The sequence below is a fragment of the Lissotriton vulgaris genome, chromosome 11 (genome assembly GCF_964263255.1).
Source record: "Lissotriton vulgaris chromosome 11, aLisVul1.2, whole genome shotgun sequence".
NCBI classification, from domain to species: domain Eukaryota; kingdom Metazoa; phylum Chordata; class Amphibia; order Caudata; family Salamandridae; genus Lissotriton; species Lissotriton vulgaris.
Genome location: NC_141699.1, coordinates 142271183 through 142293174, shown reverse-complemented (window position 1 = coordinate 142293174; position 21992 = coordinate 142271183). Strand labels below are relative to the sequence as shown.

Here is a 21992-nt window from a genome sequence, read left to right as displayed (position 1 = left end):
CCCAGCTGGAGCTGGAGCAGGGCATTGTCCTGGCTGGTGTGGGGTGATTACGTCCCACCATTTGGATTGATTCTTTTTTTAATGTAAAATTGTAAGCATGCCGAGCTGAGATGCAGGTTGGTTTGGTGGGAGGAGGGAGTGTAATTGCTGGAAATCTTTTACAACTTTGAATGAGGTCGGTTTAAAGATAATAATGTGACAAGCGATTATTAATGCCATTGGTCTTCTTACCTAGTGTCTATCAGAGTATATTAACATAATGCATAAGACGCTAATTTAGAATGAGGAGACAGTCTATGACTATGGACTGATGTACGAACATTCATGTATATTTCTTTTGTAATGATGAAAACGGAAAATAAAGTTTAAAAAAAAAAATTATTTCTCTGAAAAGTCACTATTACAAGGTCCAGGTGAGTCAGATGCCATGGACGTGCTTCTAAAACGTTAGCTGAGATAGTCAGCCACCTGTTCACATGATGCCTCAAGATGTGCAGGCAAGGCACATTTTGCTTAATGTAACAAAGAAGGCTAGAGAGCATGCAGTCCAAAATATAGCCAGTAATTATTGACCGCTTGTGGGGCTTAAGTGGTCAATTGCATGTAAGGTTAGCAGTTGTAGGATTGAACGGCTGTGCATAGTCCCCCATTCTGGACTGGTGTTTTCAGAAGGGTTAGAATGGAGTCTGTTTAAAATCCAAGATTTCTCCCTGCAAGGCTGGTATGCGAAGTTCGAGTTGATTCTATCCTATGTTGTTGCCTCTGTGTAAGCAGCAGGGTAGACAAATGGCTGATCACCTCTCAGCCCAATAATTTAGGAAGGTGGTTAAGTTTGAGAGACCATGTGTTGGGGGTAAGGGGAATCATTGATCAATTTATAAACTGGATTGATGGGGTAGGGAGGACCTTTAGTCGGGCAAGAGTGACCCTTGGAAAGGCTGTAGTTCAGTAAACGTACCTTGACCGGGGGGGGCATGCTGTGATGGGGCACATTTATACATCCAGTAGAAGGACGAAGCCCAGATCCTTCTCCCCACCCACACATCGGGCAGGGCAAGACAGTCCTCGATGTCCCAACCAGAGCATGCCCCAGAAGACACAGCGTTATCAGGGCCCTGTGTGAACAATGAGGGATCGCGGATTAAGAAGTGCACAAGTCTATTCTCGCTTCCAGGTTCCTAATAGATACATCCCAAATAATTCCCACAGCCCCATCACCCCCACGTCTCTTGGCCTCCTTGAGGACATCTGATACAGCCAGGGTTCATTGCACTATAGAGTGGAACCTACATGGCACATCGGGAGCCGCTTGTGAATCCATGACCTAGCAGTTTTCCGTTTGAACAATATAAAAGCCAAGGCGACAAATCTATGCTGGTACTTATCCCCCTTGTTTCTAGGGCAAATGCCCAATAAGCAGAATTCCAGAGTGGCAGAAAATAACCAATCAAATGTGAAGGTGGTCCCCACAAACTCACCCCAGGTCCTTTCAATCACTAGGCACTCTAACACTGTATTAAGGAAGCCCGTATCTGGTCTCCCACACCTGGGACACACAGAGGGGGTAGTTGGATATAAATGTGCAATGCGTCATGGTGTGAGGTATATTTGATGTAGGTAGTTAAATTGTGTAAAGCTGAAGCATAGATTGCATGAAACCCTGCTAATCTGCTGTGGAGCCCGAGACCATAGTTTCTGTGAATTGCGTTCTCGGGTCCAGCATCAGGCGATTGTGGACCCTAGTGTCTGGTCTGTTTTGGTGTCAGCAAAGCAGTGTAGAATGTCCTTATAAGTCAAAGCACACCCTCGTGTGAAAGTCATGTGAAGCAGTGGCGCCGTGGTTGGTTCAATGCGACCATGCCCCCAGTGATTGGTAACTGCCAGGTATGCCGCATTGTACGTCAGGAAATGCCTTACGGGGATGTTGTAGTTGTCTAAAAGGTCCTGAAAGATGGGAATGTCTCCTCCCCGAAAAGGCCGGTCATGTGTTCTATTCCCACATCTCGCCAGCTTGATGTATCATGATGTCAGTTAAGTCCCTGAAGAGCTGCTATTGGCCAATTAGGAAATAATGGTGAGTATGATGGTCAGGCTGCATTACTGCAGATATATTTTTGCCAGCAGTGACGCTCAGTCTTCATCTGGTGTGTCTCGTTTGGAATGTTAGTCCGGGGAATGACAACCAAGTTTATATGTGTGACCCATCAAAGATGCGCCAGATTGTTGGCGCTCCCAAGATTTTGATAAATCATGCAAAACACCCCCTAACCTGTCACTGACACATATTTTACATATGTCAACAACGAGATAAGACTACTATTGGGAGGGGGGGGGACCACCACGAACAGCCATGCTCAAACTGGAAAAGGGATGGTATGACGGGGGATTAAACTATGGCATACAGTAACAAAAATCGTTGGATGGCGAAATAGGGTGACCTAAGCCACACCATTGTGGGAAGCTGAGCAGCTCGGCAACCTGATTAAATGCCCGCGATTTGACAAATGGGACATGATTGCATTTCTAGAGTTGGAGACCTTTGGTCAAAGGGCACTGTGCTTCAATTTACCGAGTTACAAAAACACAAGTTGACAGACCAAGAAAAATATAGATACTTACAAATTAGGCATTCCCTGAGGGCGGCCATTCCCCAGGGTACAGACCTCCCAGAGTCGAGGCCCTTGGAAGACAGGCTACTGAGTTAACACATAGACAATAAGGTGATCGCTCCGACTTACAAGAAGCTAATTAATAACACGCCAGACCCCTTACAGAAACTGCACCAGTAATGGCAGAATATAGAATTGCTTGAGGAAGAAGGCTGGCAAGAAGCATTACTACCTCCCATAGAGGTAGCCATCTCTTCTAAGCTAAGATTAATTCAACTCAAAATCCCCATAGAGCATACCTCTCCTCCACCACATTAGAAAAAATCTAAGAGAAGGAAGATTCCAAGTGTCGCAGACACTGTAGGCAGCAGGTCACCTTCTTCCATTTAGTATGGGAATGTCCAGTCATCCAGAATTACTGGCGGGAGATGACCACACAAATATAGTCACAGGGAAAAAAACTTCAGCACACACCCCAACATTGTCTCTTAAATATTTGTGGCAAACAGACCTATCCAGAAAAGAACAAATATGGGCAACACTAGGTTTCACTATAGCTAAACTGAATATAGCCCGGAAATGTGGCATAGAATATTCTCCAACAGTGGTGGAATGGGAAAAAGATTGATTGGTTGACGCTAGCAGAAATAACCATCTTTGAGAACAGAGGCTGCCCTCAAAAATGGGAACAAATCTGCAATAGATGGAATACACATTGGGGACAAATATGCACCCTGATAACACAGGTCAGTGGACCTTTCCGTGTGAGGCGGGTCAGAGGAGGAGAGGAGGTGGAATAAAAGGAATGGGCACATGATGCCTAAATGTAGTGCATTGAAACTGAAGATATATTGTAAATAGACTGCTAACTTGTAGGATCTTGACTGTGATGTAACTAATTAAGAGTTATAAAAAAAAAAGATGCACCAGACTTCTACCGCTCTGAGCAAGAGGCTGTTCCCAGCCATCGCACTGGCCATTGCAATTCGGCTGCCGCATAGTAGAGCTCACAATTATGGGCACCAAGTCCACCCTCATGCATCGGGCGATAGAGCTTAGCGAGGCCACCCAGCACCTGCCCGTAGACCATATCAGCTCCACTAGTAGCACTAGGAGCAAAGCCACAAAAAAGTTCAACATCCTTGGGAGGAATAGTATCTTGGATAAAAGCATGTGTCACAAATTTCCGAACACCCTGCTCAGTTTATTAAGAACATTAGCAAAACATATAATTTTAATCAGTTTAAATACAGGTTCCTTTTGACCTTCCTGACCTCACAGAGGAAAGGAGTCATCCCTGTAGCGTTCTTGTCAGCTCACATCAAGAAAACAAAAATATTACTTTTAAAGTTCTCCACTCATGTTTGGACCATAGTTTATGCAATGATGAAATTCTACTGGTAATTTTGTGTTGGACTGCTCTTCACTTCGTCGCCTCAGCAAGTCTGGTGTGCATTATGCAGTGTCGTAGCTTTCGCTGTTCCATAACGCTGTAAACTTAATTGACCGCTTACAGATTATGCGTGTCCATTGTAAAGCAATTTTGCTGCAGCATCAATCCACTTTATAAGGTGAGGAGTGGGTTGTTGCATGCCTCTCCTCCATCATCATTACTATCCTCTTTTTACCCCTGTCTACTGCACCCCTCCGTCATTGCTTGCCCGTACACCTACACATCTTTTCTCTGACGTTGCTTACCTCATCAGAGTAAGTGACTATTTCCTTTCTGGCCTTCATCCATTTCAACTAGGAGAGGGCTTCTTGTGGTAGTATGATAGCCTTTTTAGCTTGCCAAACCAGTTGTGCTGGAATTACTTTATCCCCAGGGTGGTTTCTATGTATATGTATAATTATGTGGCATTTAATCCTGCAAGATTTGTTAAATATTAAGCGTGGGCGTGAAACTCGGCTCATGGAGTTTTCCCTCTCTGTGTTATGTTCGGAGTTCCAAAAAACTCAGCGGAGCAGAGTTTTTTCCTCGCTCGCCAATGTAAGTTGCCAAGCGAGGAAAGTCTTACTCCAGATCAGATCCCAGTGAGATTTCTCAATGGGGCGGTTGCCGCTAATTGCTACTGCTCGGGTTGAGGAAGGTGTCGTTTGAGAAGAGAACATCTACATGAGCGGCAGAAAAAAGCAGTGCCCTCTTGCGCTGCATGTGGAGCACTTTCTGCTGATTTTACTGTGCTGGCCATACGCCCTGCGCGACATAACGCACTCTGCTGCTTGGTCAGCTATACTGTGGGATGGGATTGTCTATTTGTGGATGTTGGTTTCTTGTTGTTTGAGCAAGATCCTTCTCACCGCTCTCTCCTTATAGTTTCCGTATAGAGTTTAAAGAAGCTTGGTCGGTCAGTTGATCCCTGTGTGGTGCAAAACTGCAGATCTCATTCTGGATTAATTTTTCAGAAAGGAAAATAGCCATTTTAGGACTGTGTGTTCAAAGGAGATTTAAGGTGAAGAGGGCCTGGTCTGCTATATCAATTACATGTGCTCCACACTGCCTAAAATTTGCCACCCGTTTAGCGAGCTTTTCAGTTTCTTCCTTCTAAAGGCTCTTTAATGATTATACCACACTTTAGGAAGGTTGGTATTCTTTTGGAGAATGGTGTTCGGGGGGGGGTAAAAACCCTATAATGATGGTCCTTCATGAGGGTGTGGTTTGTGTTTCGACTATCTGGTCCTCTTTGACACAATGCAGGGCATTGTTCACTCAGCAGGCCACCCTTCAGGACTTCTTTTGGCAATTTTTGTATGTCCTTTGCAGAGAAGAGTTAGAGCCTTCTCTGTATTGTTTGAATGTACATATCAATCTTGCCCACAAGACAGTCAATCCATAACTCTCCTTCGCTGGGTCAGGCCTGCCGTTTTAATAGCACGAGGAGTTGGCAACTGTGTTTGCCTTTTCATTGCAGGGTCACTCGATGGGTATCTTGTTGGATGTAACTCAGGAGTGGTTGACTCGGTGACATTAGTAACTCAGATTTGAGTTGTGGCCAGGCTGGTTCTTTAATCAGGTGCTGCTGGTTTATCTCTGCGTACGGGCTCTGAACACAATATTTTGGTCAGACATGGAAGGGGGTTTGGAAAAAAACACGCCTGGTTTACTCTGATCTTGGAAGGCAGTGATGAGGTAGTGTTGGTGGTCCAATAATGATTGATTGTGACTAATTGACAGTTTCTGCAGTAAATGCAGCTTCAGTTGCCAGTTCGAGAAGATGTGGTTAAAACAATCTACAATAAATACTAATCAAATGCACCAAACCTGTAGCCTGGTCTCTTTCTGCAGAAAATCGAAGGTTGTGCAGTTTATTACTTTTCTTGTTCTTCGTAAAGCTCTGTTTAAAGAATTACTTTACATAAGCAAGCACAGTTCGTTATACATGCTCGTGTCTTTTCATAGGTGGAAGAGGTCAGATAAAACAGAAAAAGAAGACCGTACCACAGAAGATTACAATAGCCAAAATCCCAAGAGCAAAAAAGAAATACGTCACAAGAGTGGGAGGGCTAGCAACGTTTGGTAAGTTTCCAAGTTTCAATATTTGACACTCCACACTGCAATCAGTTAGCTCAGAAACGATCAAAGGCTCAAATTCCCTCTCCGTGTTCAGCTGACATTCTGCATATTCCAGAAACTGCATTCAGAAAATCCCTTTTGCTATCCCCCAAGATAGAGAAATAAAGCTTCTCGCATTAGCTGTGCACTGTCAAGTTGCGGATGCAAGTTATTTCGTTTTATGTAAAGCTTCAGGGGAACCACATAAACATTCCACCCAGCAACTGGTAATGAAGGGCGCTGTATAGTAACATCACTACATTTTCGAAATAAAATTGTATTAAGGCAACAATTAGTGAAGCACTTTTAAAATACCGGAAAAAAGGGGGAGAATGAACTGAGGAGAATAGGTTATTGGGTAATAAATAAACTTTGCAGCCCCAACACCTACATTGTAACTTTATTAGATAGGAATTATGGGAAACCAGCTTTATTAGTTAAATAATAAATAAATGTCCACAAATGAAGTATATTGCACTTGCTTTCTTCGGTTTCATGCAGCTCTTCAGAAAGCTTAGTATATGGCATATTGGATCAAATCTGGGTTCTCTGCTGTGGGCTTTATTGGAAGCAAAGTGCGCGCTTGTTGCACTCTTACCTGTGGCTGGCAGGATACTGTTGATATATGTAACATTTTATTGCTAGCATGATCTGAAGATAATTATTTGCTGTTGGACGCACTGTTCCGCTCTCTGCCTGATAACAGAACAAATGCACTCATTCTAGGACAGGGGCAAACTCTTGACTGTATACATCCGTACTATGGTTAGAGTACCAGAGAAAGAGACAGCCATAGTTTGAAACTGCAGTTTCCACTGCCAGTGGACCCAGCCTTCCCATAACCCCATCTCTTGCTCACACCCCTAAACAAAAGCCTGTGCAGTGTACTTCATACGTAGTGCACAATCTGCGTGCCTTATGATGGCCCCTGTCTTGTTATGCGAAGTCTGGCACTAGTACAAATGTTATTCCACATTTGAATGAATGTGAATTCCCACTTCAGACTGTGCAATCGCAAAATGTATTCTGGTGCGATCCTTATTCTAGATTGGGATGCAGAAGTGTCTTTATACCCTTCATTAATGCCATAAATAGGTGCTGCACCTGTCACGCCTTGGGGCACTTTATGTAAAATGGCCCCAGTATCTCCTATTATGTAAAAGACTTGACCGGTCACTATTTCGCGCCAATACTCATTAAAGCGGTTTTGACAAATTGTTTCTTTAACATTTGATGTGCAGTCGCTTATATACACTGGGCTTTTTAATCTGTCGAATTATTGAATGCAGCCCTTTGAGAGAAGGTTCTTCATAGTGCGTTGCCAATCATTGCTACGTTACATCTTCGGCGTTGTGTTGAATTGTAGTCTTTATCCTCACAGAAATTGATCTCAAAGAAGCACAAAGATTTTTTGCGCAGAAATTCTCCTGCGGTGCTTCGGTAACGGGTGAAGATGAAATCATCATTCAGGGAGATTTTACAGATGACATCATCGATGTGATTCAGGAGAAGTGGCCAGAGGTGAGCACTGAGCCAGTATGGGTGAGCTGATTGTTTAACACACACTGTATTAATTATTTCTACTAATTTAAAATTACATTTTTATTTCAGGTGGACGATGAAAGTATTGAAGATCTGGGGGAAGTCAAGAAGTGATTCAACAGCGTGCCTGTATTTAAGTAAAGTTGTAGTCAATGCAGCCAAAGCAAGGAAAGCTTTTGGGGACTTTGTTTTTACCGTTCTACACAAATGTGGACCGTTCTTATCACTGGCACTTTCACTATTCTGTAAGGATTTCTTTGTGATTTTTTTTTTTTAACTGCCAAATGTTACTGCTAAGGTTCCCATCATGCTACTGCATGGAGTAATTACTTAGTTTAATAAACTATTAATTCTGGCCGTCACTTATGACTCTGTCTGAGGTTGTTTGTGTAATGGTTGGTGGTCTTTTTCTAGAACTTCTAAAAGACTTGTTTTCCTTAAATGTGTGTTAAAATTACTTTGCCGACTGATCGCCTTTATAGAGTTTCTTTAGGTGTTAAAATAAGATGGGCACTATGACCAATGTTACCCTGTAGACCACTGTTTATGGCCCTTCGGTTGTCATCAGGACTTCTCTCATTTGCTCTGGTGTAAATCAAGCATCATTCAATAGGACATTGGTGCCTTTCTGGAGGATACTTTATAGGGAGTTTATTGTGATTTGGCCACCCCTCTACTCTGTGTGTAAACTGTACCACTTGGTGTGCTGAAGCTCCAGTTACTGAGTTTCCAGTAAAGTTGTTTCCTATTTAACTGAGTCTAGGAATCCCACCACCAAAGCAAGAGGCCTGTAAAAATCAAGCAAATTGAAATGTGAAGGTGGCTTGAATCTCGTTGCACAATTCAAGGTTTTACTTTATTTCGTCAAAACACTTCGGGTGGAGTCCAGTTAAAAACACAACCATTCAGTCGATTTCTGGAATCCAGCAGTGTTAGCAGCGAGTCCACGGCCACAGTGAAGTCTACTGGGAGTATCAAACTTTCGAGGGCCCATATCTCAGATGATCAATTTCAGTCAAGGTGGTCTGTAGCCAAGGGCACTGGCAGGACTGGTGGAACCCATTAGATCCGAAAACCTCAGGTCAAGCAGCAAGAGCTGTATTGAGACCTCTAGTACGGTAAGACTGGAAAGGAGTACATATGAACAACCTAAGTGGCTGGGGATAGTTGCAGGCTCGCCAGAGATAAAGAAAACCAGCAGCTTTCTGGCACCAAGATCTAGGCAGATTTTTCATGTGTAGGTCATGACAACTGTTGGGGATCAGCTCTTGTCCTCCCAATTTCATACATTTCCTGTTCACTTACTGATCTCAGCAACAGTATATCTAGGGATCTACCCTGGCTCCAGCCTGAGAGAACACCACCATTAGCGAAGGTCCTGCGCAGCACTGATGTGAAGTATTAATTCCACTTTGAAAGCATAAGCCTTAATCAAAAAGCAAATTCTTCCTGTTTTACTAGGAAAGTGTATTGTGGCTCAGTTGTGCTATAAGTTACACATCTGAGCAATCAAATCTGCTAGATGTTTACCCAAGTCAGACTGGTACAACTAGAGAGTTCATGTTGCTAGACTACAGCCAACAACACAAGAAAAGGAAGGAGATTGACTGAGCTTAGGGGAAAGCCAGTCACACACCAGGTAATAGGCTCTGAGGAGTAAAACCCTGATATATAGAGCATGCAGACTGTTGCATCCTTCTGGCACGAAGATGAAACTTTAACTGCAAGGAGAAAAATATCTTGTGCAGCAGTAGTGTTCACCCCAATATTATTGGTAGATCCCCCTAGTCCCAAAACGAAGCGTATCGTTTTCCGAGAAAAGGAGAACGGATTTGTGTCTCGCGCTTCTTCTAGTAAATTATGCTCTGTTCGGAAGTGTTAGGAGTCAGACACACCTGACCAATAGTCTCTTACCTGCAGGTGATAATAAACTGCAACCCCTTCACTGATCAGTATGCGTACACAAGGATTGGTGTTTTACAAATATTTGATTTATGTTGCATTTGTTAAATGTTTATTAGATTCATCATAATTAGTAAACAACTCAACAGATAATTAGCAAATTTGGACAAATTTAGGCTAGACCCCAATCCTGTTTCATCATACTCTAACCTATTCGTCTATTCCCTACCCATAATGTCTAAAATGTTATCAGCAATACAACTTGTATGACTGCTTTAGTTCACTAAGCACATATGACCATGTATAGATTCCCTGCATAACTCATGCTGTAATTAGGACATCAACCAGAACTCAGTCATTCAGCATCTCCCCGAAGTAATTTGTCTAACCCCACCCCTGCATTGGTACCTTCTATATCTTTACCACCAATTTTGTCTTATGGAGTGAAGCGGTTACTCTTGCTTGGTTCCTGCTTTGCTACAAAAATATGCACACAAGGCCCCTTTGCAGAGGCATGCGTTAGTTAATGCTACCTTTTCCGTCCTCCGTTCAAGACTGATCTTTACAAGGTCATCTTCCCTCGCAGCTGCAGTTATATGCACTAGGGAAGTGGAAGGTTTTCCTCCTTTGCCCGATTAGTTTTAACAGGATCAGAAAATGTAGGTTTCTAAACCATGGTGATAAAGCACACATTTGCTAGTATTACCATTCAAACAGTCTTTTAAGGCCTTCATTCCTGAACTAGCATTCCAGTACCAACACCTTGTATACTTTTGTGAATTTGAAGGGTATTTGTAGAGCGCTCGTACACCAGGCGGTTTCATGGCGCTATTGAGGAGAACGGTTCCTGGGTTGGAAGGGGAGAAGTTTTAGATTGTTAAAAAGCCTGTGAGAACAAAAAAGTTTTCAGAGTACTGCGGAACTCCAGGTAGGATGTATTGGATCTCATTTGGAGAGGAAGAGAGTTCCAAACTTGAGGAGCAAGGACGGCGAAATTGGAGCCTCCCATTCTGCTCTTCTTGAACCTGGGTACCACCAAGAGAGACAGAGAAGAAGAGCGCAATTGTCTGCTGGGGACATAAGGTTTGATTTTGGATTTGATGAACTCGGGGGCTGTTCCTGCGATAGCCTGGAAGGTGATGCATCCCATCTTGAAGAGGGCCCTTTGTTTGATAGGGAGCCAGTGGAGGGATCTTAGGAGGGGAGTGATATGGTTTGATTTGGGTAAGCCATAGGCTAGGCGAGCAGCTTGGTTTTGCACCAATTGGAGCTGTCGGATGGCGTACGCAGGGGCACCGTTGTACAGGACATTCCCGTAATCTAAACGGGAGAGGACCATAGCCATCAGGATCAGTTAAGAGCAGGGAAGGAAAAGAACCTTGATCTTCCGGATAGTGCGCAAAGTAAAGAAGCAAGAGGAAACCACCGTGCTGATCTGAGAGTGTAGGGTGAGTTGTTGGTTGAGGGGGATTCCCAGTGTCTTAACAGAGGAAGAAGGAGAAGGGGAGGGACCAAAAGAGGGGGGCCAAAAGGTGGTGGTACAGTATTCAGTGCCACTTGGGGAGGACCATAGGCAATGTCAGCACAGTCTGCATCTGCTGTGTTGAAAATCTATGATCTAATTTGTGCACCTCAATGGGGCTCGTAGATTGTCCAGTTCGTTGTGAGCTGGGAAGAAGCACAAGGCAGGTCAGAAGAAATAAAAATAGGAAGATAGGTGGCACAGCTTTACACAGCTATGCAAAGTATTTGTTTACAAGAATCAGCACAGTTTTAGAACTTGCAACTAACAGATTGTGTATATTCAGCAGTTCTAGTTGAAGGAACATGAAAATTGACAGATCTACTCTTTGGTTCCCCCTTCACGCAGACACAGCTTTGATCACCCTATGCATACCATACTAGCAATAACCCACAGGCTTCGCCCTAGACATTGACTCCGCTCTAGTGGATTTGCTGGGAAAGCTCCATTTTGATAGAAATGATACTCTACGGGCAAAACTTGCTACTCGCTCACTATTCTCCATTTGACAATGCAGATCATTCCATCCTGATCAACAATGTTGTAGCAGTGGGGATAGATGGCTCAGCATTGCAGTTGAATCCTTTATCTGTGACCAAACTAGGAGATCTTCATGCCACCTTTACGTTCCTCTGTGATGCACATGGGCCTCATCCATTTTATTCAATCTGTATGTGCAGTCTTTTAGTGAGCTGGTCCATTCTTTTGCACTCACGGTACCAGTTTGCTGCTGATACTCCGTTTATGTTGCGATATAGCCAAAAACTCTATTGTCCAAATGACAAATTGACTTGCTGCTATCCATAAATGATGACTGCCAACTATCTCAGAATAAATGGGAAGAAGGCACTTGGAGAGAATTGGCATAATTTTCCAGTAAACTGCCATGATCTACTGGGCCATATGCTCGGCCCGACTTGAATTCCAAGAACTATGGCATCACTTTTGTTAAAGATAGTTCTTTAAAGGCTCATTTACAACTCTTGAAAATCCTGTAAGTTATGCCTCCTCAGATGTACCAGTTTGTCATTGGCGCTTAAGTCCTGTCTCGCTTTAACTATTGCAATTCCTTGTATCTCTTAACTTGATGAAACTTCAATTGCACAGTTGCAAATGATCCAGCATACCTCTGTTGGTTACCACTGCCAATTGGTCGCTTCACACGTTCCAGGTGAATGGAATGTGCTATGACTGTGTATAGTCCATAGGGTGCTGCTATATATAAGTTGAACAGTTTTCCTGACCAAGTTTTTGATACTTTGTGGCCAGCGAACGAGAAGTGCAGCAGCCACTGGGGGAAGAGGATAATGATCTTGGAGCGAACCATAATTAGCAAAAGCAAGGGAAGGCCGCATATTCAACTATGCATGCGTGCTTCTCTATTATGGGATGTTCATTACATAACCTAAAATATGTCCAGTTATGAGCAGGATCCAGGGGCGCTCTTTAATGTGAAATATTGTAAATATTCTAATATTTTATTTAGGGTTTTTATTAAGTGCTACAATGAAAAGAAAGGTGGCCTCCGAGCGCTGTGGTAGTGGAAGCCAATGTAAGAATTGGAGGAAGGCCAAATTAGTCAGACTTAAATTGGCCTTCTGCTCCAAAGTTATGTTGCCCTATTTATGAAGTCCATATTATGTAAAAGCCTTCTGTACAGATATCCTGAATCCTTGTACTCTGGCAGGTCCATTTCAGATGTCTGAAAGGTGGTCTGGGATAGAACTGTGATATACGGATTCAAGGAATTCTTGAATTTGAAGTAGTCCAGTTCAGGTGTCAAGTGGGTAGAGAGTTCGTCGGAGGTACCATAGTGGAGAAGGGTGCAGCCATCAGATGTTTAATTTCTGAATCGATGAGGTGCTAAAAAGCATCTTTTTGCAGACCTAATTCTCTGGGTAGCTTGATGAATGAATAGTCTGGTATTGTAGTCCAGAGTGCATTTAATTAGGGCCCTATGAATAATGCATAGACATTTAAACCATATCCTTTACTTCAGAGGGAGCCGTTGGAGCAATTTGAGACCAGCAGTAACATGGCCATAACATTTAAGACTTAACACAGGATGAGCAGTGTAGTCTTCTACTCGGTGTCGCTTGGTGAGGAATGTTTGGTGAAGGCCTGTTGAGTGTTGCTGTAGTCCCAGGCAGGACATGACCTCAGCAAGGATCAAAGCAATTTTCTTTACGCAGTGCAATAGTAGCTAGATCCCTTACAGCTGGCTCCGGTATGCAGTTCTACAGATAAGTATTTATCCTTCTCTGTAAAAAGAAATGGTTAACTAACTGCAACCATTACTGTATTTTTAAATATATTGCAATCATAATTAAGTAGCTGGATAGTGACCGAAATGGTAATAGGTCTCTTCGGTATTACCAGACCCAAACTGACTGGCTTTTACATTGGTTTCTTGGAAAGCCTTTTGTTTTAACAGAACCCATTCCAAGATGGCTGCCAAGCATACGCACAGCGACTGTCATGTAAAGTACTTTCTTTAAAGCAAAAGTCAATCTGAGAAGACCACTCTGTGTGTATGCACAGCAGCCATCTTGAAGTGTTCTCCTAATCAAAACAAAACACATTACAAGATGGCTGCTTTGCATGCAATTTAATGTATAGTTTTGTTTTTACAAAATGATCACTGTGCATATCAGTATTCACCATGACCACCAGAATTCTTTTTAGGTTTCGCCTGGCGTCCACTGCGCAGCAGTGTTTGCGCAGGCGCAATCTTTTGAGCTTCAGTAGGGGGCTTTAACCCGCCTCTCTCTTCCATTGGCTAGCTCCATAAATGGAGGCTAGCCATTGGAAGAGATGGTTGTCAATCTTTCCCCCGTCACAACGCGATTTGTGGGCGTTTCTGTCTTTTTTTAAGTCCCGCCCCCACACCCTCCCTCTCGCCGAGGAGTTACACCCTCATTGTCTGCGTTTTCCATCCTCCCGCCCTCCTCCCGTTGTCAGCGATCCATTTGTTCCCGCCTCCTCCCTGTTGTCCATGTTCTCTATCCTCCCCTTCCCGTTGTTGTGCCTTGTTTATCCCTCGCCCTCCCTCCCGTTGTCCGTGCCTTCTCCTTACCGCCCACTGTCCGTGCCTCCTCCCTCCCGCCCACTGTCCGTGCCTCCTCCCTCCCGCCCGCCCACTGTCCGTGCCATGTTGGGGTGGCTGGGAGGTGGCCATTGTATCAACAGGAGCGTGTGCTCGAGCTGCGGGGGAGTGCACGAGCCTGGTCGCGTGCCGGTGGTGGAGGTCGAGCGCGCGGACACTTGTGGGAGCGGCGCGCAGAGGCTGGCAGTGATGGCCGCGGTGAGAGGGAGACAGCACCGCCATGAGGGACTGAATCAGGGCCCGTATTGCAACCCCTGCACCGGAGACCTGCTCAGGGTCCACCGCAAACATGACGTCTCCTAGGACTCCGCTGGCCACCGTGAGCGAGAAGGATACCCCCGAGCAGGTGAGCTGGAGCGAGATTGACTTCCGGGCAGGAAAGGTTGCACCTTCCGACCTGCCCCCTCCCCCTTGTGCTCTCTGCCTCTTTCTGTACCTCAGTCCTGACGAACCTTATGGTTGTTAGTCCCCCTTCAAATCCTGGGCTTTGACCAGTCGTGTACCTACCTGCCTCTTCAGACCTACTCCCTTGACAGTGGTGTCACTATTTGCGGATTTTAGGATGGTACGAACTAAATCACAGATAAACAGTGTGTGTGTTGGGGGGGGGGGGCTCTGTGTGTGGGGGGGGCTCTGTGTGTGGGGGGGGCTCTGTGTGTGGGGGGGGCTCTGTGTGTGGGGGGGGGCTCTTTGTGTGTGGGGGGGGCTCTTTGTGTGTGGGGGGGCTCTTTGTGTGTGGGGGGGCCCTTTGTGTGTGGGGGGGCTCTTTGTGTGTGGCTCTCTGTGTGTGGCTCTCTGTGTGTGTGGGTGCAAATGCAATAGGTCTCGCATTTGTGAGAGATTAAGCTATTGGCATTGTAAATGACAATGCCATTTATTTATCTGTTTTCAAAACCAACACATAAATTAAAATGTTGCGATTTACAATGCCTATAGCTCTAACTTTGGCAAAGGCGAGACCGTTGCATTGTAAATGCTTGTTTTTTTTTGCTTTGTATTTGTAACAAAAAGCATTTAAAGATGATCACTGTTCATTGAGTGTGCATGCATGGTGGCCATTTTGCAAAAGCGTTCAAATAATAGTGGGGCATGCACACATTCAAACTCTGATGCAGCCATTTTGAAATGATATTCATTATTCCAAAATTGCTTCCACCGATACAGTTACGAGTAGCTGGCGCATTAAGCGAGGATGCTAAGGGTTGGTATCCGATTTTTCAAGAAATGCAGGAGGCATGGGAAAAAATGGAAACTAAAACAACAAAACAAAGTTGTGACACCATAGTCTCATAAGCAGTACAATGCATGACATCAGCAGTGGAAGGATACATTCCATCAAAAATACAGTGAGACCAAAATGCTCCAGGGTGGGGCAAACACATGAATAGGTAGAAAAACTATTCTATTGGGAGCCGGTAAGAGAGCTAGACAAGAAGCCATCCACTCATGAGTAAGGGTGTGACCCAAAGCACATGCTATGTATTTTTCATAATAGGCCTTAAAAAACATACAGCCAAAGCTAACTGTAGGTGAGACTTCAAGGTGCAGGAAGTGATGCAAGGTAAGCTGCACGCTAAAAGCCCAAACACTTGCTTTGCATTTCAAGCATTAGTTCACTTTCAAATTAAAGTCTGGCAGTTTTCTAACTTTGCTTAGCATCTTTGCCTTTCAAATTATTATTTTGAGAAGACCAGAGTATATTCTTTATTTTTCACATTTGTGAATTCCCTTTAACTACCTTCTCGATCTCCATACCAGCATTGTTTGGCAGATATGTCTCCTCTAACTGTTACAAGAATATCTAGGTATGAGATTATTCTATTTGTATTCGCTGTTAAACAGATTCTCACCCAATGGAGGAGTGTTATAGCATGTGCCTCAAAATGTCTTTCATAAGGCAACGACTCACCTACGACTCGCCTAAAGATGTCATTGAGCCTGCTGAGCAGCAAGGAGGCCCCTCTAGGAGCACTGTCTCATAATCCATTTAGAAGGACAGGGCAGCACTGAACCCACATTGGGCTTTGTTAAAGCCCCTTTGATGTCTCATGGCTTCCCTTAGTACATGGGCACAGTTGTTTGACATCTAGCAAATTGACAAGGCATACTTGAGCTGCATGACATTGAGCCCCTGACTAAATTTCATCTATTGGCAGACATTGAGGACTTCGGCATTAAAACACGCTTTCCTTTCGAGACTCCTTTCTACCAAGGCAAAGTTAATCTCTTGGAACCCATTCCCAGAGGTGATAAGCTGCATACCAGAGGAGCCGAGTGTCTTTGAATAACCCATGCAGAGATCTCTTTTGCTGCTACTCTTCCACCCCAAGATATAATCGCAGGCAGGCCAACCCCAGCAGATACTTGGTGTCTCCCTATTTATCCCCTCGCGGTCTAAAAGATTATTTGACAAGGTCAACTCGAAGGATGATCACATGCCAGTATAGGAAGTCTATCTCCCAAAAGGTACCAAATGTTCTCCATGTTGGCTAGCAGAATAAGAGTCCCAGGTGAGTAATGAACACCAGTGCTCTAAGCTCCTAGGACCAGTATTCACTGGAGTCTTCAGATATAATTTCTTCTAGAATAGGCAATATGAAGACTATAACTGAAGTAGCAAACAGGGCTGTGATCAAGTGTACCCGTGCCACCTCTCACTATTCTTAATTTGTTCTTGTGCTAAGCCAGCTCAGTAAAGTTGTTAAGAAATTATACTTTAGGAGCCAAAGTGGGATTAAGAGCCAGTCCCACACAGCAAGAGTAGAATGAGAACTTAGAGCAGTAACTGCTAGTTGCACGAGGGTCTCAAGATTGCCAGATGAAGACAACAGCTTTGTATAAAGGCCCTAGAACGCCCAACCAGCCCTGAAATCACCAAGGTTACTCATTTCATTACCGAGTCCATGATCAGGGTGGCTGGAGAGCCTGAGGCCTCCCTTCAGATAACCACTTTCTATGAAAGTCTGATCAGAGGCTATGCAGAAAGGTCCACCATGTCTGAAAATCATGCTTGCCTCCCCAGACTAGTACCATCTGAATCGCACAGCAGATATGGAGCAAAGTCCCAAAGGTTATCTCAAACAGAATTAAGGTATTATTTAACTCTGAACTCCAGGTTTGTTGAAATACATTGGTTCGTAGTCCTGTCTGCAAAAACAAAAAATGTATCTGTGTGTTCAGCCTGCAGAAAAGCAAATCTGTGCGACTGGAATATCACAGTCGTCCCGGTATAAACTATCTCCTTGTCTGGCTTCCAGTCACTGAAATCGGCTACCTGAAAATCCAATCTGTACTATTGTGTCGACACAACACGGTATGTAACACTTACAACGCAACTTTTACGTCGTAATGCTGTTACAACGCAGCTATTACAACGCAGGATCCATTACATCGGATGCCATTACAACGCATGGCATTACATAGCAGATGCTATTACAACGCATACCATTACATCGTAAGTATTGGTAAGTATATAATTTTTTTTTATTTAATATAATATCATTGATTTAATTATTATTAATTATAAAAAAAATATTTATTTATGTTTTTAAATATTATAAATTAAATATATTAAGTAATTTTGGGGTACATGGGTGTTTTTAGGTTTTAGGGCAGGGTTTGGGTTTTGGGGTACAGGGGTGTTTTTAGGTTTTAGGGCAGGGTTTGGGTTTTGGGGTACAGGGGTGTTTTTAGTTTTTAGGGCAGGGTTTGGATTTTGGGGTACAGGGGTGTTTTTAGGTTTTAGGGCAGGGTTTGGGTTTTGGGGTACAGGGGTGTTTTTAGGTTTTAGGGCAGGGTTTGGGTTTTGGGGTACAGGGGTGTTTTTAGGTTTTAGGGCAGGGTTTGGGTTTTGGGGTACAGGGGTGGTTTTAGGGCAGGGTTTGGGTTTTGGGGTACATGGGTGTTTTTAGGTTTTAGGGCAGGGTTTGGGTTTTGGGGTACACGGGTGTTTTTAGGTTTTAGGGCAGGGTTTGGGTTTTGGGGTACAGGGGTGTTTTTAGGTTTTAGGGCAGGGTTTGGGTTTTGGGGTACAGGGGTGTTTTTAGGATTTAGGGCAGGGTTTGGGTTTTGGGGTACAGGGGTGTTTTTAGGTTTTAGGGCAGGGTTTGGGTTTTGGGGTACAGGGGTGTTTTTAGGTTTTAGGGCAGGGTTTGAGTTTTGGGGTACAGGGGTGTTTTTAGGTTTTAGGGCAGGGTGTGGGTTTTGGGGTACAGGGGTGTTTTTTAGGTTTTAGGGCAGGGTTTGGGTTTTGGGGTACAGGGGTGTTTTTAGGTTTTAGGGCAGGGTTTGGGTTTTGGGGTACAGGGGTGTTTTTAGGTTTTAGGGCAGGGTTTGGGTTTTGGGGTACAGGGGTGTTTTTAGGTTTTAGGGCTGGGTTTGGGTTTTGGGGTACAGGGGTGTTTTTAGGTTTTAGGGCAGGGTTTGGGTTTTGGGGTACAGGGGTGTTTTTAGGTTTTAGGGCAGGGTTTGGGTTTTGGGGTACAGGGGTGTTTTTAGGTTTTAGGGTATGGTTTGGGTTTTGGGGTACAGGGGTGTTTTTAGGTTTTAGGGCAGGGTTTTGGGGTACAGGGGTGTTTTTAGGTTTTAGGGCAGGGTTTGGGTTTTGGGGTACAGGGGTGTTTTTAGGTTTTAGGGCAGGGTTTGGGTTTTGGGGTAAAGGGGTATTGTAGTGTTCAGGGGTAGGTTTGTGTTTTGGGATAATTAAATTATATTTACCATTTTTAAATTAATTAAAATATATTTAATAAATTAAATTAATTTTATTACATTAATTACATTTTTAAATTAAATTAATTACATTAAATAAATTATTTCAATTAATTTAATTTATTTTCAATTATAAAAATATGTACATTAAATTAATTTCATTATTTTAATTTAATTAAATTATTTCCTTTTTTTATTAAAATTACATTAATTAAATAGATATTATTTTATTAAATTAATGGCTATTTAAAATGTATTTTAATTAAATTAATTAAATTAAATTAACCTAATAACATTTTTAAAAAAAATGTATACTTACCTATACTTACGATGTAATGGTATGCGTTGTAATAGCATCTGCTATGTAATGCCATGCGTTGTAATGGCATCCGATGTAATGGATCCTGCGTTGTAAAAATCCGCGTTGTACTGACACCAATCCCACATTTTTTTTTTTTTTTTTTGGTAATGCCATCGTCATTGACTTTTTGAATATTTGAGGAATGAGTTGAGAAATGATCGAATAGCTTGTCTTCTAAATGGGGAATCATACAAACCCTTGAGTTCTCAATACCTCTGCTTTCAGACATAGCACTTTGGTGAAGAAGCAAGGGGACGAAAAGTGGCAAAATGGTAGAGAGGAAAACTCTCACGTCTGCTCCACCCACTGAACTGTGAAAATATGAATTGCAGTGGAATGAATAGGAGTTTCCTATTTCAGATGTACGTCCTTTCAGTCTAAACAGGCCTGTCCTAAGAATGCCCTTAATTTGCATATGAGTGTAGACCAACCAACCACTGAACTGACAAATGTTGATAACTGGTTGGCACAGGCCCCCTCTGTTTCTCAGCCACTTTATAACCATGAGCGCCACTTCGTCATCTATTGGACAACATCGCTCTACTGAAAAGTTGGATGAGTAAAGCATAGGAAATTGTCCCAGGCCCTTACAAAAAAAACATGGTTGAACGATAAAAATCATGTTGTGAATCTAGAGTCTTCTGTAATAGTTTATTTGGACAAACAGTGCAGTGCCACCTGATTCCCAAGCAAGGCACATGTTAGTAAAAAGTAACTCAAATAGAGACATGGAGCCAACTTGCTGAAATCTTAAGTTTTAATATCCCACTACTGTACTTTTGTGGAAAGAAAGGAAACCCAAAAGAGTTATGCAGACAAGTGAAGAAAGGGAAATTTCAGCATGCTGACCTTGCATCGGAGTACTCTTACTTATATTAAGGTGGCCGGATGTGCATATTGAACTTACAAAAAGGGCAATTCAACACGGATTCAGGATCTGTACTATCAAGGCGGTGTTTGCACTTCCAGTCTGTTTTCCACTTGACAGGCTTTTTATAAACAAATGAATGGTGGTAGGTCACCTCAAAAGAAATATGTTGCCTACACATTCACAGTCTGCATCTCTCAGCCACCGCATTGATAAAACTATTAAAGGATTTCAAGACAACTGCAGATCTACTACAAAATAGTGGCGCTATTATAAAGTAGTGCAGCCTAGAGCAAATGGTTTAGTAGTTGGGGAAACATCATAGACATAAAAGATGCAAAAGCATATCCTTCAGTGGGGAAACAATCATCTGCATTAACAAAAAAAATGAAACCTTAATATGACAGCTAGAGGGATTTTGTCAAGTTTATGTGGGAACAAATTAGGAATGCTTCTACAACTATCAGCGGCAAAACAAAACTGGCAACAAAAACGGGGTACCACAACACCTCAATATCTTTCCTGGTGGCTCTTTGTGAAGAACATGTTACAAGGAGGACTTCAGCGTCATTATCCAGATTCACAGTTCTCCTGCCAAGCCCCTAGTGCAACATTCCTACACATGTACTGTAACTGTGCCAATCTGCGGCTCTACTGGGACGCCATATACTACACAGTGCAGGAAGTCACGGGGGCTCACCGATATCTCTACATGGGAAGCCTGCGCATTAGGTATATTCCGACGTCGAAAACACTGTAAAGTCCAGACACAATTCGCATCCCTGACCCTCCTGTTGGCGAAACGAGGAATCGCCATGCATTGGGGAGAACCTGCAAGGACACCTCTGGCGGCCTGGACGGGAGAAGTCCATGAGTGGGGAGCGACCAAGGAGGATGCGGTCAGGCACGAAAAGGTACGAGGAATGCATAAGCGACGCATCTCCACTCAGTGGGCCACGCTGCTCCAGAGCCTCTGGAACACAATCGAAAATACCCAGTCCTCCCCAATACCACTGCGATCGCCCAAAGTGTCATACTGCACACCACCTCTTGCGGTCACAAAAAGAACCCCTCCCCCCTTGGGAGTCCCCTACACAGCACGCATGAGCGGTTGCCAAGGCCAGCTGTCCCCGAGACTTGTCAAGACCACCCTCACCTACACCCACAACCTTATGAACAAGAACACTTGCGAAACGCAACCCCCCTACCTGTTAACCCTTCGCAGTGTGTCCCCGAGTTCATAGTTGGTCATCCTCCCCAACTATAGTTATTCCCCCCTAATGTTCCTCTTCCTTTATATACCCCACTAGAGGCCATGACTGCAAGAGGACAGACACACAGTGGGTAGCACCAGCGTCTGGATATCATCGCCCACCTACATCATGATGTTGTTCCCCAAAGCTTTTGTTTGTAACTGAGATACTGCATATGTGAATTGATTTTCAACTCAAATTATACGTAATCATACACAACAACAAACTGTAATGCTCTTGAAATATTTAAAACTCCATTAAACAGTTTAAGAAAAAAATCATGTGACAAGGAGAATCATTGACGCATCTATGGCGGAATTGGACACCTGCATGAAACAGTTTAGGGTACACAGAAACTGAGACAATATTCCATAACACCATTCTGGAATTGCAAGGAATGTATTTAGCTCTGAAGTCTTTTTTTTTCTTCACTTCGTTCTCATCATGAACTATTGTGATAAAAGCATTTCAGAAATGTACTATCTGAACAAGCAAGATCTGACTAATTCTAACAACACTTTGAAGGAAGCTTAAAAGAACTCTCATTGGTCAATTTTAAAATCTCTGCA

The 21992-nt window shown here is 43.4% G+C and overlaps 1 protein-coding gene across 1 annotated transcript in view; it reads left to right on the top strand.

The window, feature by feature from the left end:
- DENR (density regulated re-initiation and release factor) overlaps positions 1-8066 on the top strand; it is a 61551-nt gene extending 53485 nt beyond the window's left edge. Inside the window, exons 6-8 of the mRNA XM_086942946.1 lie at positions 6010-6126; positions 7544-7683; positions 7774-8066. Of these exons, the coding sequence (XP_086799072.1) occupies positions 6010-6126; positions 7544-7683; positions 7774-7818 (302 nt within the window). The 3' untranslated portion in view covers positions 7819-8066. The remainder of the gene's footprint in view (positions 1-6009; positions 6127-7543; positions 7684-7773) is intronic.
- The last annotated feature ends 13926 nt before the right edge of the window (positions 8067-21992 follow it).